Source organism: Triticum dicoccoides, chromosome 1B (assembly GCF_002162155.2).
Source record: "Triticum dicoccoides isolate Atlit2015 ecotype Zavitan chromosome 1B, WEW_v2.0, whole genome shotgun sequence".
Lineage (NCBI taxonomy): Eukaryota > Viridiplantae > Streptophyta > Magnoliopsida > Poales > Poaceae > Triticum > Triticum dicoccoides.
The window spans coordinates 424,515,209-424,530,005 of NC_041381.1; the positions used below are offsets into that span (position 1 = coordinate 424,515,209).

A 14,797-nucleotide genomic window follows, 5' to 3' on the forward strand; every position below is an offset into this window, starting at 1 on the left:
GTCCCCCCTTGGCTCCGCCACTGCGTCTTATGTCCTCTTGGGTCTTGGGGAGTCGTCATAGTGTACATGGGGATGAACGTAGGATGCTCCGCATCAACTAATCTTGAGGTAAATAAAACACTTTTTCCAACGCTATTGCGATGTTTATGAAGGAGAGGTTACAACAATTGTCTAGTGTGCCCACCGTGCATTATGTCTATTCACCAAGTTTTGACGCCGTTGAACCTATGCCAAGAGCTCGGTATGAGCTAAAGATAACAAGCCAATCCTTCATCATATTCCAAATCCGGATCGAGAAACGACATTGGGAAGGAAAATGCCCCACAATTTTCAGAGTTCTAGTGCACAAAGAGCAAATCCAATAATTAGGCCATCCACACTTGGCAAAGATGATCCGCCTTCTGAGATCGATTTTGAATGACGAGCCAAGCGAATAACTTACATTTGGGAGGAGCCCAAATTTTCTAGATGGTGGTCTTGAAGATGGTGGCGGTTGCCCCGATGAATAGGGCACAATAAGTAGAGTCCACAGAGTAGCGCCCGAAGGTCGTCATCTTCCACGGGATGGTGTTGCAGCTTGGTTAGTGTGGAGTTGAAGTTGGGACGTGAATCACCAGTGTTAAAAGAATTCATGGATGTGTCGTAACATGATCCAGTTCATTGCTTAGTTGAACCTGGGACATGAAACAACCAAGTCCACTCCATCCATTCAACCCAGGGCCAACAGAGCTGTAAAGCGAGGACGAACATTTTGAGGTTAAGCACTCCCAACCAGCCAAGAATGGTGGGATGAAAGATGATCTCTCGATTTATTTTGACACCGAAGACTTTATTGAAGTATGTCCCTAGTGAGTCCCTCCTTATCTTGTCCATAAATTGCAAGACCTCAGTCGGTATGTCGATGGAGGTCGGTATGCCCATGAACCGCCTTGACCAACGTCGTGTGACCTGTTGCGATGAAGTGCTTTCTCGTTCAAGAAAGTAAATTTTCAGTAATTTTACCATCAAAGTGTTGAAAGTTGATCCTTCAGATAGAGGAAGCCCAAAAATATTACATGGGAAAGGAAGAAAGACATGCTTTGCCTTATGCTATCAAGATTAAGGTCATTGTGGGTGTCAAAGAAGGTTTTTGAAAGTTTATTTTCAAGGCCGGTGACCTCCCTAAAATCTTATCGCATCTATCGTTTAATTTGGTACTCAATTTGATACTCCTAGCAAATTATAGTAAAAGATTAATAGTAGTACTAGCAAGCTTAGTGGTTATTGCAGTTTGGGCGTTGTACTAAGTCTAAAATTAATCTTTATGGTATGGAGTATAATTTAGATAGGAATTACTAGATTTGACTCATGGTGGCTATTTTGCTATTCTAACTAGGCCCTCATCGTTGCAATGAGATCGACCTAACCTGCGCGGACGCACAGAGGACAGATCCACCAGGCAACCACTCTCCCACCTCTGTGATGGCTTCCGCCCCGTCGGCCCCGTCGACGGCGCCGTCACTGGTGGACACCCTCTTCCAGCGCTCGCTGGACGATCTCGTCAAGTCCCTCCGCGCCGACCCTTCAGCCGCCGGCGAGTCGTTGGCCGTTGGCCGCGCCCTCTCCGAGATCCACCGTGAGATCCGCGCCCCGGACGCGGCAACCAAGGCCGTCGCGCTCCAGAAGTTCACCTACCTCTCCTCCCTCCACTTCGTCCCCGTCGTCTCCCACCCGCACGCGTTCCCCGCCATCGAGCTCCTCGCCTCGCCGCACCTCCCACACAAGCGCCTCGCCTATCTCGCCGCCTCGCTGTCGCTCCACCCCGCCTCGCTCTCCCTCCTCCCGCTCGCCACCCACCAGATCCACAAGGACCTCTCTCCTTCCACCTCCGCCGCCGCCTCCCACCACGTATGCGCCCTCGCGCTCCAGCTCCTTGCCTCCCCCGCCGCAGCCGCCGCGCCCGACCTCGCCGTCCACCTCGCGCACGACCTCGTGCCCCACCTGTCCCGTGGCAGCCCACGCGCTATCGCTGCCGCAGCGCGCATCATAGCCGCCTCCCCGTCTACTGGTGTGCCGGTCCTCTTCAAGCCACTGGCTGCATGTCTTGCTTCGTCCGACCCACGGGCGTCAACTGCGGCTGCATCCGCCTTCTGTGAGCTGTCGGCGCCGCCGGCTGATGTGGCCCCATTCCTGCCTCTCGCGCCTGACCTTTACAATCTGCTAACCACATCCCGCTCCAACTGGGCGCTCATCAAGGTGCTCAAGATATTTGCTAGGCTGGCTCCTCTGGAGTCACGTCTAGCCGCACGGATTGTTGATCCAGTCTGCCAGCTCCTCACTCGTTCTTCAGCCATGTCACTGACATTCGAGTGTGTCCGCACGGTGCTAACTGCACTACCGGCGCATGGTGCCGCAGTGAGCCTTGCCATTGGGAAAGTCAAGGAATTCCTTGCTGCTTCTGATGATCCTAACCTGCGCTATCTTGGCCTCTTGGCACTTGGTATGCTTGGCCCAGCATATGCATCAACTGTCAATGAGAGTCGTGATGTGATTGCCCTGTCACTGGGTGATGCTGACTCAAACATCCGTAGGGAGGCATTGCACCTTATGATGGGAATGGTTGATGAAAACAATGTCATGGATATTGCTGGCATGCTGGTCAGTCATGCCGCAAGGTCAGACCCAGAGTTTGCAAATGATATTCTTGGGGCCGTCCTAGCAGCATGTGGGCGCAATGTATATGAGCTGGTGTCAGATTTTGATTGGTATATCTCACTACTCGCAGATATGGCTAGGAGCTTGCACTGTGCGCAGGGGGATGAGATTGGTCGCCAGCTTGTTGATGTGGGACTTAGGGTGCATGATGCACGGCCAGAGCTTGTCCGTTCAGCTCGATCTCTCTTAATTGATCCTGCTTTGCTTGGGAACAATCTCCTATGCTCTGTTCTTTCTGCTGCTGCATGGGTCTCTGGTGAGTATATTGATTGTAGCAAGGATCCTGTTGAGCTTGTTGAGGCACTGTCACAGCCAAGGACTAGCCTCTTGCCAATGTCAGTGAGAGCTGTGTACATCCAGGCAGTACTTAAAGTGGTCACCTTCTGTTGCAATTTATATGTAGAGAGTTCGAATGATTCAAACAAGGAATCGGATCTAGTGTTTGATGAGTTAGCTGTTGATCAAACTGTTAGTAGGGGAAGCAAGTCTGAAACTCAACCTGCTGAAGAACAAATCATTATGCCAGGCACAGCTAAAAATGACCCCTTTTCAAACAAATCAATAGTTTACATGATTAACTTGATTGAAACAACGGTTGGGCCACTTGTTGAGTCCAAGGAAGTTGAGGTCCTGGAGAGGGCACGCAACCTGATTGGTTTTGTCCATTTGTTAAGAGAGATCTGGGAGTTGAAGGAAAGGAAGGTCAGTGATCATAACAAGCATAACCGGGTCGTGGAGCTTATTAATAGTATGCAAAAAGTATTCTCTCAGGAATTAAGGCCTGTTTCTGTGAATGCCCAGAAGAAAATTTCCCTTCCTGAGGATCTTGTCTTGCATGAAAATCTGTCTGAACTTGCTGACATTTTAAGTGAAGATGACACTATTCTGTCAACTTCAATCTCTTTTATCTCTCGCAACTGTCATTCTGTAGAGACTAGAGATGAGCCTGCAGTAGTGTCAGTTGATTCATCTTCTCTTTTTGAGCACCGTAAACGGCACGGGATATACTATCTCCCAACAGGAAAAGCTGAGGATGACGCAAATAGCTACCCTCGTGCCAATGATCCTCTTCTTTCCGCTGAGAATGCAAGTGCCATGGAGGATAAATCCGAGACTGTCCAGCCTGTATCTGCTGGGAAAAAATTGAAGGCCATGAGGTCCAGACCAAAAGTAGTGAAATTGGATGGCGAAGATTTCCTAAGTTCTATGATGACTAGTGCAAATATTCTAAAGGCTGCAGATAAGTCAGAAGTCATGGGCAAAAAAATGGACACTGGCGAATCTAGTTCTCAATGGATACAGAACATATATGCTGATACTGGAAGCCTTTCTACTTCAAGTTCTAGGACAAGTAAGCAACACGATCTTACTAAAGAGAAGAGCACAATACCTCCTGACAGTGATAAGAAAGAGCCGAGAAAGCATAGAACCTCTTCTAGGAGTGGGCATCGTCAAGGAAAACATACGCACAGAGAAAGACCTAGTACTCAGCCTGATGTTGCACCTCAAGCTCCGGTTGTTCAAGATTTCCTTCTGTAGCTGCCGAGATTTTTTTTGCTTGGTAAGTCACAATTACGAAATACAAGTTGATGTGTTGTAATGTTCATTTGAATGAGGAAGAACATAGGTGTACATGGATGTTAACCTCTTCTGGTAAATTTTCTGTTAGGTCTTTGTATACTATCCCAGAGGCTAGTTAAACTAGATGCCCATTTAAGAAAATGTGGTACATGAAAGTGCCAGTGAAAATCAAAGTTCTTTTTTTGTGTGTGTGGTTGGTGTTTAAAAAGAGTATTTTGACTAGAGACGTCTTAGATAAAAGATGTGGAGTGGGAGGTGATAGATGTTTGTTTTGTGGTTGGCGTACATGGATGTTAACCTCTTCTGGTAAATTTTCTGTTAGGTCTTTGTATACTATCCCAGAGGCTAGTTAAACTAGATGCCCATTTAAGAAAATGTGGTACATGAAAGTGCCCGTGAAAATCAAAGTTCTTTTTTTTGTGTGGTTGATGTTTAAAAGGAGTATTTTGACTAGAGACGTCTTAGATAAAAGATGTGGAGTGGGAAGTGATAGGTGTTTGTTTTGTGAGGAGAAATAAGCTATAGACCCTCTATTTCTGCAGCGTTCTATTGCTAGATATATCTGGAGTTCTGGATTGTAGTGAAATGTGTGTTTTGGTATTGATTTTCGAGTAGAGACAGTAAATGATCTTTGTAAGTATGTGTTAGCCTTCGATGGTAAGGACACACAGCTAATTTTTGTTGTGCTGTGGGCAATCTGAAAGCAAGAAATGCTGCGCATTTCAACAAAAAGTTCCCTTTTGATCCTACAGCAGTGTAGTTTCTCAGGATTTTTGCTGGCTGACCTTTCGGGAAACCTGCAAAAGGTGCAACGACAAGGGGCAAAAAAGCTTCAGCTAGTAGCGGTTGAAATCTTCCATCGTCGAAAAGGGTGGCAGCCTATGGTAAGTCAAATGTTGCAAGGTGGCTGTGAACTTGGTGGGTTTTTGGTGGTACTCTAGGACTGAGCTCTGTTTTGTTCTGTTTGAGGTCTTCGAGAATTTAGTTGGCTCCTGTGGTGTTTTGGTTCTCGAGGCTGAGTGTAGCTGTATGATGGTTTGGAGCTTGCGAGGTCAGTCTGTGTGGCTTGTGCCACCTGACAGAATGGGTATCTTGATGTGGGACTTGGTTGTTGTTCAGTTTTCATGGAAATGAAAATTGGGGCAGGGAGGCCCTTGGGTCGAAAAAGAATACGTTGATGTGTTGTTCACTTTTTGCGCATTTTCTTTTTTCTTATATTTTTCATTGGCAAGCACTTAAATAGTTCCATGCCCCCCTCCCCGCCCCGAGGAATTGGTCGACTTATCAGGCTCATGGCCAAGACTGCAGGTTCGAATCCTGTCCCTGCCTCTGCATAAGCATCCACGCTTTTCACGTGATTATAGGTACTCTTTTTCTTGATCATAGAACCTAATTTTCTACTCCCTCCGTTCCTAAATATTTATCTTTCTAGAGATTTCAACAAGTGACTACATACGGAGCAAAGTGAGTGGATCTACACTCTAAAATATGTCTATATACATCCGTATGTGGTAATCCATTTGAAATTCTAAAAAGACAAATACTCCCTCCGTTCCAAATTACTTGTTGCTGAAATGGATGTATCTAGAACTAAAATACATCTAGATACATCCATATGTGCGACAAGTAATTTGGAACGGAGGGAGTATTTAGGAACGGAGAGCGTAGAATAGAGCTGAACGGCTTTGTGCAATTTCGCTCGCAATACCCTCTCCCCCGGCGAGCCTGCGACTGTCTCTAACGAATGATGCGAGACGCAACCAATTTGCAGGCTTGGGGACTTGGTACAGTTTGCTTATGTTTTCTAAAAAAAACTGCTGAAGGACGCCGGCCGTGCAGGAGAATGAAGGGCATGGCCTCACGGGACTTCACCTGATCGCGCTCTGCCAAAGGGCTTTCGCGTGATGGGTCATGGCTGCAGCTGCGGAAGCACTTCTTTTATATCGATCGGAACACATGGGCAAGCACCGGTCCAGCTGAATGCCAACAGACAACGCGCCATGGATGTCCGGTATGCCAAGCTCTGAGCGCTGTCGAAGAGGGCAGTACATTACACGCGTACAAGCACGAGGCATAAGATTGTTATACAGCAATGGAACGATGATCCCCACGCACGGTGTTAGCTAGATTTGCACGCGAACAGCGGATCCATGCATGCCTTTCCTAGAATAAGGAAGAAGAAAAAGATCGTATGGATCAATTCAAGCAAACGGGGCCGTGAAAGTGCACAACAATCATGGGCAATACTTATGTTAGTAGTATGTTTAATACATGTTACAGTAGTACGCAAGTAATTCGGGACGGAGCGACTATATAAGATGCTATCAAATAAGTGCCACTGTGATCAGATGGCCGAGTTGGTCTAAGGCGCCAGATTAAGGCTCTGGTCCGAAAGGGCGTGGGTTCAAATCCCACTCTGGTCACACAACCGTTTTTTCTTTTAGCTTCTGTTCTTACGTTCCAATTCTAGCTGGATTCACGTGCAAACAATATGGATGATGAACTTTTTTCTATGTAATCCCACCCTGGTCAACTATATTTCTTGTTTTTCTTTTAACTTCTGTCCTTATGTTTCAATTCTAGCCAGATTCACGTGCAAACAATATGGATAAAAAGCTTTTTTTCACCTGTTTTTTCTTTTAGCTTCTGTTCTTACGTTCCAATTCTAGCTGGATTCACGTGCAAACAATATGGATGATGAACTTTTTTCTATGTAATCCCACTCTGGTCAACTATATTTCTTGTTTTTCTTTTAACTTCTGTCCTTATGTTTCAATTCTAGCGAGATTCACGTGCAAACAATATGGATAAAAAGCTTTTTTTCACCTGTTTTTTCTTTTAGCTTCTGTTCTTACGTTCCAATTCTAGCTGGATTCACGTGCAAACAATATGGATGATGAACTTTTTTCTATCTAATCCCACTCTGGTCAACTATATTTCTTGTTTTTCTTTTAACTTCTGTCCTTATGTTTCAATTCTAGCGAGATTCACGTGCAAACAATATGGATAAAAAGCTTTTTTTCATCTGTATAGCTAGTTCTGTTTTTTGCGGGAAAACTTTCAATCTATTCATTTTCGATCATGGCAGTACAATGAACACACGAAAAATATAACAAAAGTTACATCCATATCTGTAGACGACTATAAGAACTAAATGACCCGAAGGCGCGCCGCCGTCATTGCACCTCATTTGCCAGAGCAGGCAAAACTTATTATAGCAGACAGTCGAGAAGTCGGACAGCGCGACAGAACGACAACTGCCGCCGATGAAGAGTAGCTTAGATGAGAAGGATCTAACCAAAAAACACCTGGACAAACAACGAACGATGACCAGGTCTGAGCAAATCAACCGAAGACAGATCCGCCAGAGACATACCTCCACACGCCCATCGACGATGCTAGATGCACCACCGGAACGAGGGCTAGGCGGGGAGAATATTATTTTATTTTTAGATAGCTACCGTCATCTCGCCTTCCTGAGTAGGATACAAACCGTAACAAAACTCAAAGAACGCATCTAAAACTGAGCCCCTTCCACCAGCAAAGATCGGAATCCACCGCGCCCTCATAGCCATAAGGCCACCGAAGATGAGGCGGATCGGCAGCGATGGTGGCGCCGGCAGAGGAACCCTAAGTTTTTTTTCAACTGTTTTTTCTTTTAGCTTCTGTTCTTACGTTCCAATTCTAGCTGGATTCACGTGCAAACAATATGGATGATGAACTTTTTTCTATCTAATCCCACTCTGGTCAACTATATTTCTTGTTTTTCTTTTAACTTCTGTCCTTATGTTTCAATTCTAGCGAGATTCACGTGCAAACAATATGGATAAAAAGCTTTTTTTCATCTGTACAGCTAGTTTTGTTTTTTGCGGGAAAACTTTCAATCTATTCATTTTCGATCATGGCAGTACAATGAACACAAGAAAAATATAACAAAAGTTACATCCATACCTGTAGACGACTATAAGCACTAAATGACCCGAAGGCGCGCCACCGTCATTGCACCTCATTTGCCAGAGCAGGAAAAACTTATTATAGCAGACAGTCGGAAAGTCGGACAGCGCGACAGAACGACAACTGCCGCCGATGAAGAGTGGCTTAGATGAGAAGGATCTAACCAAAAAACACCTGGACAAACAACAAACAATGACCAGGTCTGAGCAAATCAACCGAAGACAGATCCGCCAGAGACATATCTCCACACGCCCATCGACGATGCTAGATGCACCACCGAAACGAGGGCTAGGCGGGAAGAACCTTATTTTATTTTTAGATAGCTACCGTCATCTGGCCTTCCTGAGTAGGACACAAACCGTAACAAAACTCAAAGAACGCATCTAAAACTGAGCCCCTTCCACCGGCAAAGATCGGAATCCACCGCGCCCTCATGGCCATAAGGCCACCGAAGATGAGGCGGATCGGCAGCGGTGGTGGCGCCGGCAGAGGAACCCTAAGCTATTTGTTTTAGATAGGAGGCGGCTAGAGATAACACGAGAATAGCTAGTGCCGTTGGGCACGTCATATCCATGTTGATGGTTGGGCACCTCACATACATGTTGATGGTTTAGTAGAGAGGCAATGATCCACTCCATAACGTACTTAGGAAACACGCTGCATCTGAAAATGAATTCCATTGTACTATTTTTTATTTTGCGTAGAATACTGGGAATAGTCAGCCATCAGGTTGCTGGCTAGGAAAGGAGGTATAGACTCAAACCAATTCTCAGTCATCTCCAACGAACAAGCTCATTTGGCACAGAGGTGGGACAGGGAGTTGGAGGAGCTAGGAACATGCTCACTAGTGAAAGAACTAAGATTCAAAGATAAGTCCCCTATTTCTAGTATAAGCGGAGTCACAACCGAATGCGAGTTGTGGCGAAAATTCCAAAGGTGCACAACCTCCAAGCAGTCTATCTCCATGATAACATCTCTAAAACCTCTGATCTTAGCAAGCAGGACGCCATCACGAAGAGCCAAAGCTTCATCAATCATCGAGTTTGCGACCCCATCACGAGGTTTGCACCATGTAGCGGAACGAGACACCCCTCTAGCCTCCATGCACATGTCTGATCTTATTGATGCGTCCGTTTTAAACTTGACAAAGTCGTCGTCAGGGGGCACAAACCATAACCTGGCATGGTCACATGTGAGCTCAAGAATGGCTAGAGCCACTTGAAATAGTAGGAGAGGCTCCTACTGTATGTATTAATTATAGTATCAAAAAGGTCTTACAAAGTCATAACCTTACATCCATTGCCATGAAGGAATTGGGGGGAGGGGGTGTGATAAAAAGGAGACAGAAAGAACTAAGAAAGGATGCTAGAGACTAGAAACAAAAGAGGTCAGAAAGGGGTTGTGTTTTTCTCCCACCCTATATAAAATAGGGAGAGGTCTTCTCTCAACCGAGCCAGCCAGGAGGTTTTTGAGGGTATGATCCCTCTGAAGTGCTTGTTGTTCCTCTCTTTCCATATGCTCCGTGCAGCCTGTAAAAAAATATCCATGAACATTGGCCTATTCCATGTAGATTTTGCCTTTTCTATCCATTGGAGTCTTGTTCCTTGTGTTATCCAGCCGATGTTAAGGTGTGACCAACATTCTTGGCTAAATGGGCAGGTGAAGATATGTTCCAAAGTTTCCTCGGTAGGTGAGTCACATAGAAGGCATGTGTAGTTATCTCCAATGTTGTAATGTCTCCTCTTGAGCATATTTCTTGTGTTGAGCCTGTCTGATAGAAGAAGCCATCCAAACACTTTGATTTTCATGGTTACCTTGGATTTCCAAAGCTATTTGTAAGATTGGTGGGCACTGATCTCTCTGAAGTAGTGCGAGTAGTATTGTTTGGCTGTGTAGTCTCCTTTGCCCCAAATACATGTCCATTTGTCATCCCCTTGGATCAAGTTGATGGGTGCCATCATTTGTTGTAGTCCTAGCAGTTATGCATGTGCTCGTTTTGATAGGGGAAGCTGGAACGTTTCCCCCAGTGTTTCAGCCGTTAAGAAGGCTTGAACTGATATATCTTCATTCTTGGTGAAAGAGAAGACCCTGGGATAGCTGTTAGCAAGAACCTCATCCATCCATAGATCTTTCCAAAGCAATGTGTTGTGTCCATCCTGGATGGTGACCTTGGTTATGCCTCTGTAGATGGGCATGAGTTTTGTGATGTCTCTCCACCAGAAGGAACCGCATGCATTAGTTGCATGTGGTATTTTCGTGGTATAGTATGTGTTCCAGATTAATTCCACCCAAGGTAGATCCAAATGATTATAGAACTTGTGTAAGTATTTAAGCAGCAAGGCATCACTGTGTGTTCAGAGATCTAAAATGCTCATCCCACCACATTTATTTGGCTTGCAAATCATGCTCCAAGCAGCCAAAGAGTTACATGATTCTCCTTGTTCTGTCTTTTTGGTCCACAAACATTTCCGTCTTATCTTGTCTAACATCTCAATTATACTTATAGGTAGTTTGAGTGTGCATAGAGCAAATATTGTCAACGATGTGATCACTGAATTAAGAAGTGAGAGTTTTGCTCCATAAGAAATCATATTGAGGGTAGCTGTAAGACATCTTTCCACTTTACATACCATTGGCATTAGATCTTGGACTGAGGGCCTTGTTGATCCCAAAGGCAGCCGAAGATAGGTGAACGGCATTTTGCCAATCATGCAACCGAAGATTTGGGCGATATTGTTACTAAGAGAATCATCACAGTTCATTGGGATAAGAGTTGATTTGTGAAAATTGATTTTCAGTCCAATGGATGTGGCATAATCAGACAAGATTTGCTTGATCGTTGTTGCATGTGCTTCACAAGAAGGAAGGACCAGTATTGTGTGGTTGGCATATTGGATGACAGGGTAGTCTTTTTGAGTGTCGCATGGGAAAGGGAGCTGAATTGCACCTTGAGCAAAAGCATCATTGATTACAGCTTGAAGTAGGTCTGCTGCCAGCACAAAAATCGATGGAGATAACGGGTCACCTTGTCGAACTCCACTTTTGCAATGAAACTGTCGCCCTGGTACACCGTTGATCAGAATTGAAGATTTGCCAGATGATAGAATAGCCTTGATTCAGTGTAGCCATTTATCGCTAAATCCCATGTGCTTCATTATATCTAACATGGCATCATGTTCAATTGTGTCAAATGCCTTGGCAAAGTCAAGCTTAAGGAGGACTATTGGTTTTTTGAAGCTTGACATTGATAGATGTACTCGAACGCCCATGCCAGACAATCTTGGATAGATCAACCTTTCAGAAACCCATATTGATTATGATGCACTACCTTTAAGATGATTCTTTGTAGTCTATTGGCAAGTAACTTTGTGATTATCTTGAGACAACAGTTAAGTAGGGTGATGGGCCTGAAGTCATTGACTGAAGTGGGTGCATTAATTTTTGGTACCAAGGTAATGAAACCCTCATTGATGTTTTCGAGGTTCAGATTTCCATCATGGAATTGATTGCATAGCTTGTAGAAGTCCTCTTTAATCACGTGCCAACAAGTTTTGAGGAAATGACCAGTAAAACCATCCGGTCCCGGAGCTCTGTCAACAGACATATATTTGATCACATCATCGATTTCTTTATGAGTAAATGGCACTGCGAGTTGATCTAGATCCTCTATCCTTTTGATAATTCTAGCTAAATAAAACTTCATTTCATGTTGTGCAGATGAGCCAAGCCGCTTTTTGAAGGCTTGAAAAATAACCGACTCCTTCCCTGCATGATCTTCCACACAGTAACCATCATCAGTGGTAAGTGATGCAATATTGTTTCTTCTATATCTTTCTGAAGCCATTGCTTGAAAAAAATTGGTTGCTCATCACCAAACTTGACCCAACGGATAGTGCATCGTTTCCTCCAATATTCTTTCTGATAAGCAAGAAGTCGTAGAATGTGGTTTTTGAGTATTCAACGAAAGTTGGCTTCAGGTATGGTAAGGCACCTTTTATTTTCGAGTTCATCAAGTCCAACTAGAGCTCTATTAGAGTTTTCAATAGCAGTTGAAAGTTTGGAAATTCCTTTGCTCCAGCTCTTAAGATCATGTCTCAGCAGTTTAAACTTTCTAGATAGAACAGTAGCCATGTTGTGAGAACATACTAGTTTGGACCAAGATTTACTGACCGTTTCCAGGAAACCAGGATGGTGTACCCAATAAGATTCAAATCTGAAAATCTTAGACCGGGGGCTGGTGGTCTCAATGCAGACGACACAAGGAATGTGATCTGAGACCGGTCGGCCTAGGGTTTAACTAGGGTTTTAGGGTAAGATGAGGTCCAGTTAGTGCTCGTAAAAAACCAATCAATTTGTTCTAGGAGGGGGTCTACCCGCATATTGCTCCAAGTATAAGCTCGACCTTTGATTGAAAGTTCCACTAAACTCTGGGTGTGAATGAAGTCATTAAATGTGATCATGTCCCCAAAATTCCCACTAGGTTTATTATGGTTATCTGGGCCGCAAATGAAATTAAAATCACCCAAAAGGAGACAGTCTTCATTGTGGGGGATATTCATATCAAGAAGCCATTGAATGAAATTCCTGCGTTCCTCACCTTGACAAGGGCCATAGACATTCACTAGGGTCCAGTGCTGTGCCGATTGTGTGGATTGAAAACGAATAACCAGAGCAAAATCCTTGGAGGCTAATACGGTGGCCGTAAAAATGGAGCTGTTCCAGATAGTGGCAATTCCACCCGAGGCACCACAAGAAAGAATAAATTCGAACTTATCAAAACGGCGTGGGCAGCAAGACTTAATAAAGTTATTATCAAATTCTTGCTTCTTAGTTTCCTGCAGGCATATAACAATGCATCCACTAGAGGTGATGGCATTAAACAAAGCGAGTTGTTTTTCTTCAGAATTTAAGCCACGTAAGTTCCAACAAATAACGTTCCAATTAACCAAAAGTACTATAAAATAAGTGACAAAGCTTAAGCACTGGACGAGGAGGAAGAAGTGTCTTCCTTATCTTCATTGATAGCAGCTTCAGAGAGCTCCACTGCGGGGATGTCACATTTGACTGTTCCAACTAGCTGGATCGTGGCAATGGGCGTCGGAGGTGGAACTTCAGTATTGTCTTCAATTTCAGTAATAACCACTGAAGATTTAGCTGACGGATTGATCCTAGGTTTCATCTTGGAGGCTCGTGGCTTGGTGTCAGTTATGGTAGGGATTTTAAAACCATTGTACTTGTTGGACCTGGCGCTCTGACGAAGAGAAACAGAGGAAGTAGGCATATGATTCTTCCCCTTGCGGTTATCAACAACTGATGTAATCACCAAATCCACAGAGTTATCAACAACATGTGCATTATGTGCTTCAGGTTCAGTGAACATTGGAGGTTCAGACAGTGCAGTATGCTGGGTCTCTATGATCGCAAGACTTGCAAAGCAGGGTGGTGCACTAACCATAACAGAAGTAGCCAATAGCTCAGGGTCTGGAGTGACAGAAGAGTTGGGTTCAGGTGTGTCCTGGAGCTCTTCAAGCTGGCCATCATTACCAGCACTCGTGATCATTGCATGAGAGTGATTTAGCTCCCAATGAGAGCCCTCAGAGATGTCCTCAATACACACAGAAGATGTCCCAAACTGACTGGTGAATTTGGAAGCAGAGATAACCTTCAGAATACCCTCATTTTCAGAAACAGTGATATTGAAAGTCACAGACTTCTTCCTAAAACCATATTGATCACTCCAAGAGCCATAGGAAGCAATAATAGGCTTGACTGCTATAGTGAGATAGGTGTTTAGCCTGATCATTGGAATGCAGTCCCTCAACAGCATAGCATGAGTGAAATTACCATGGGTGGCCATGTCCACATGCAAACCAGCAGCAGAGACAATAAGTGAAATTTCAAGCCTGTTATTGGGCAAGATGTTATCTGTAGGTACTAAATCAGGTGGTGCAGAGCTAGAAGCTTCCTGTGGCCAGAACTGATTCATAAGAGTTAGTGGAACCAAAACATAAGAATCAGAGATAGTGGCACTGGAATCAGTACTGTTGCTCATTGAGATGGAATCATTCCAAGCAGCTGCCAGGCTGTCATGAGTGTTGTTAGGAGGCACAATGCCATGATCCACATGCAGACCTTCACCAGCAAGCCATTCCTGAAAGTTGTAGAGCATTGGTGGCTCCTATGGGGGAGGGGGAGGCCAGACACCCCATTCAGGATGGATATCAATATCATTATCCTGATCAATAACAACATTGCCATCAGCCAGATTAGCATTATCATTAGGGACTGCATTTTGAGCCAGCCAGTTGTGCAGTTGCTGCTGGTACATCTGTTCAGCATTAAGTCCATCACCCTGCAAAGGATGAGGAATGCCATTCTCAGGAGGTGGGTCTTCCCCGGCCGGTGGTACCTCCGGCAAGTGAGCGTTCCAATCACTGCTACGAAGCATTGTGACAGCTACTGTCCAACTCTGACGGGCTCCACCTAGCTGACGGATAACAAGACTTTTAGGAACCAGGCGCATGTGAATGACCCTGGCCTTAATGAGAACAAATCTTCTGTCCCCTCT

The 14,797-nt window shown here is 44.7% G+C and overlaps 1 protein-coding gene and 1 non-coding gene across 2 annotated transcripts; both read left to right on the plus strand.

The window, feature by feature from the left end:
* The first annotated feature begins 1,396 nt into the window (after window positions 1–1,396).
* Window positions 1,397–5,139, plus strand: LOC119338952 (AP-3 complex subunit delta-like). The gene is made up of 2 exons (XM_037611157.1): window positions 1,397–4,255; window positions 5,044–5,139. The coding sequence occupies exon 1, from the start codon at window positions 1,462–1,464 to the stop codon at window positions 4,231–4,233; it is 2,772 nt and encodes a 923-aa protein (XP_037467054.1). The 5' UTR covers window positions 1,397–1,461; the 3' UTR covers window positions 4,234–4,255; window positions 5,044–5,139.
* Window positions 5,140–6,617: 1,478 nt separating this feature from the next.
* TRNAL-AAG lies at window positions 6,618–6,698 on the plus strand. Its single transcript has one exon. It is a non-coding gene; the product is annotated as a tRNA-Leu (tRNA).
* Window positions 6,699–14,797: the final 8,099 nt, after the last annotated feature.

What these genes read in the sequence shown, in the direction of transcription:
- LOC119338952 (XM_037611157.1), top strand. Translation starts at nt 1,462, where the DNA reads ATGGCTTCCGCCCCGTCGGCCCCGTCGACGGCGCCGTCACTGGTGGAC.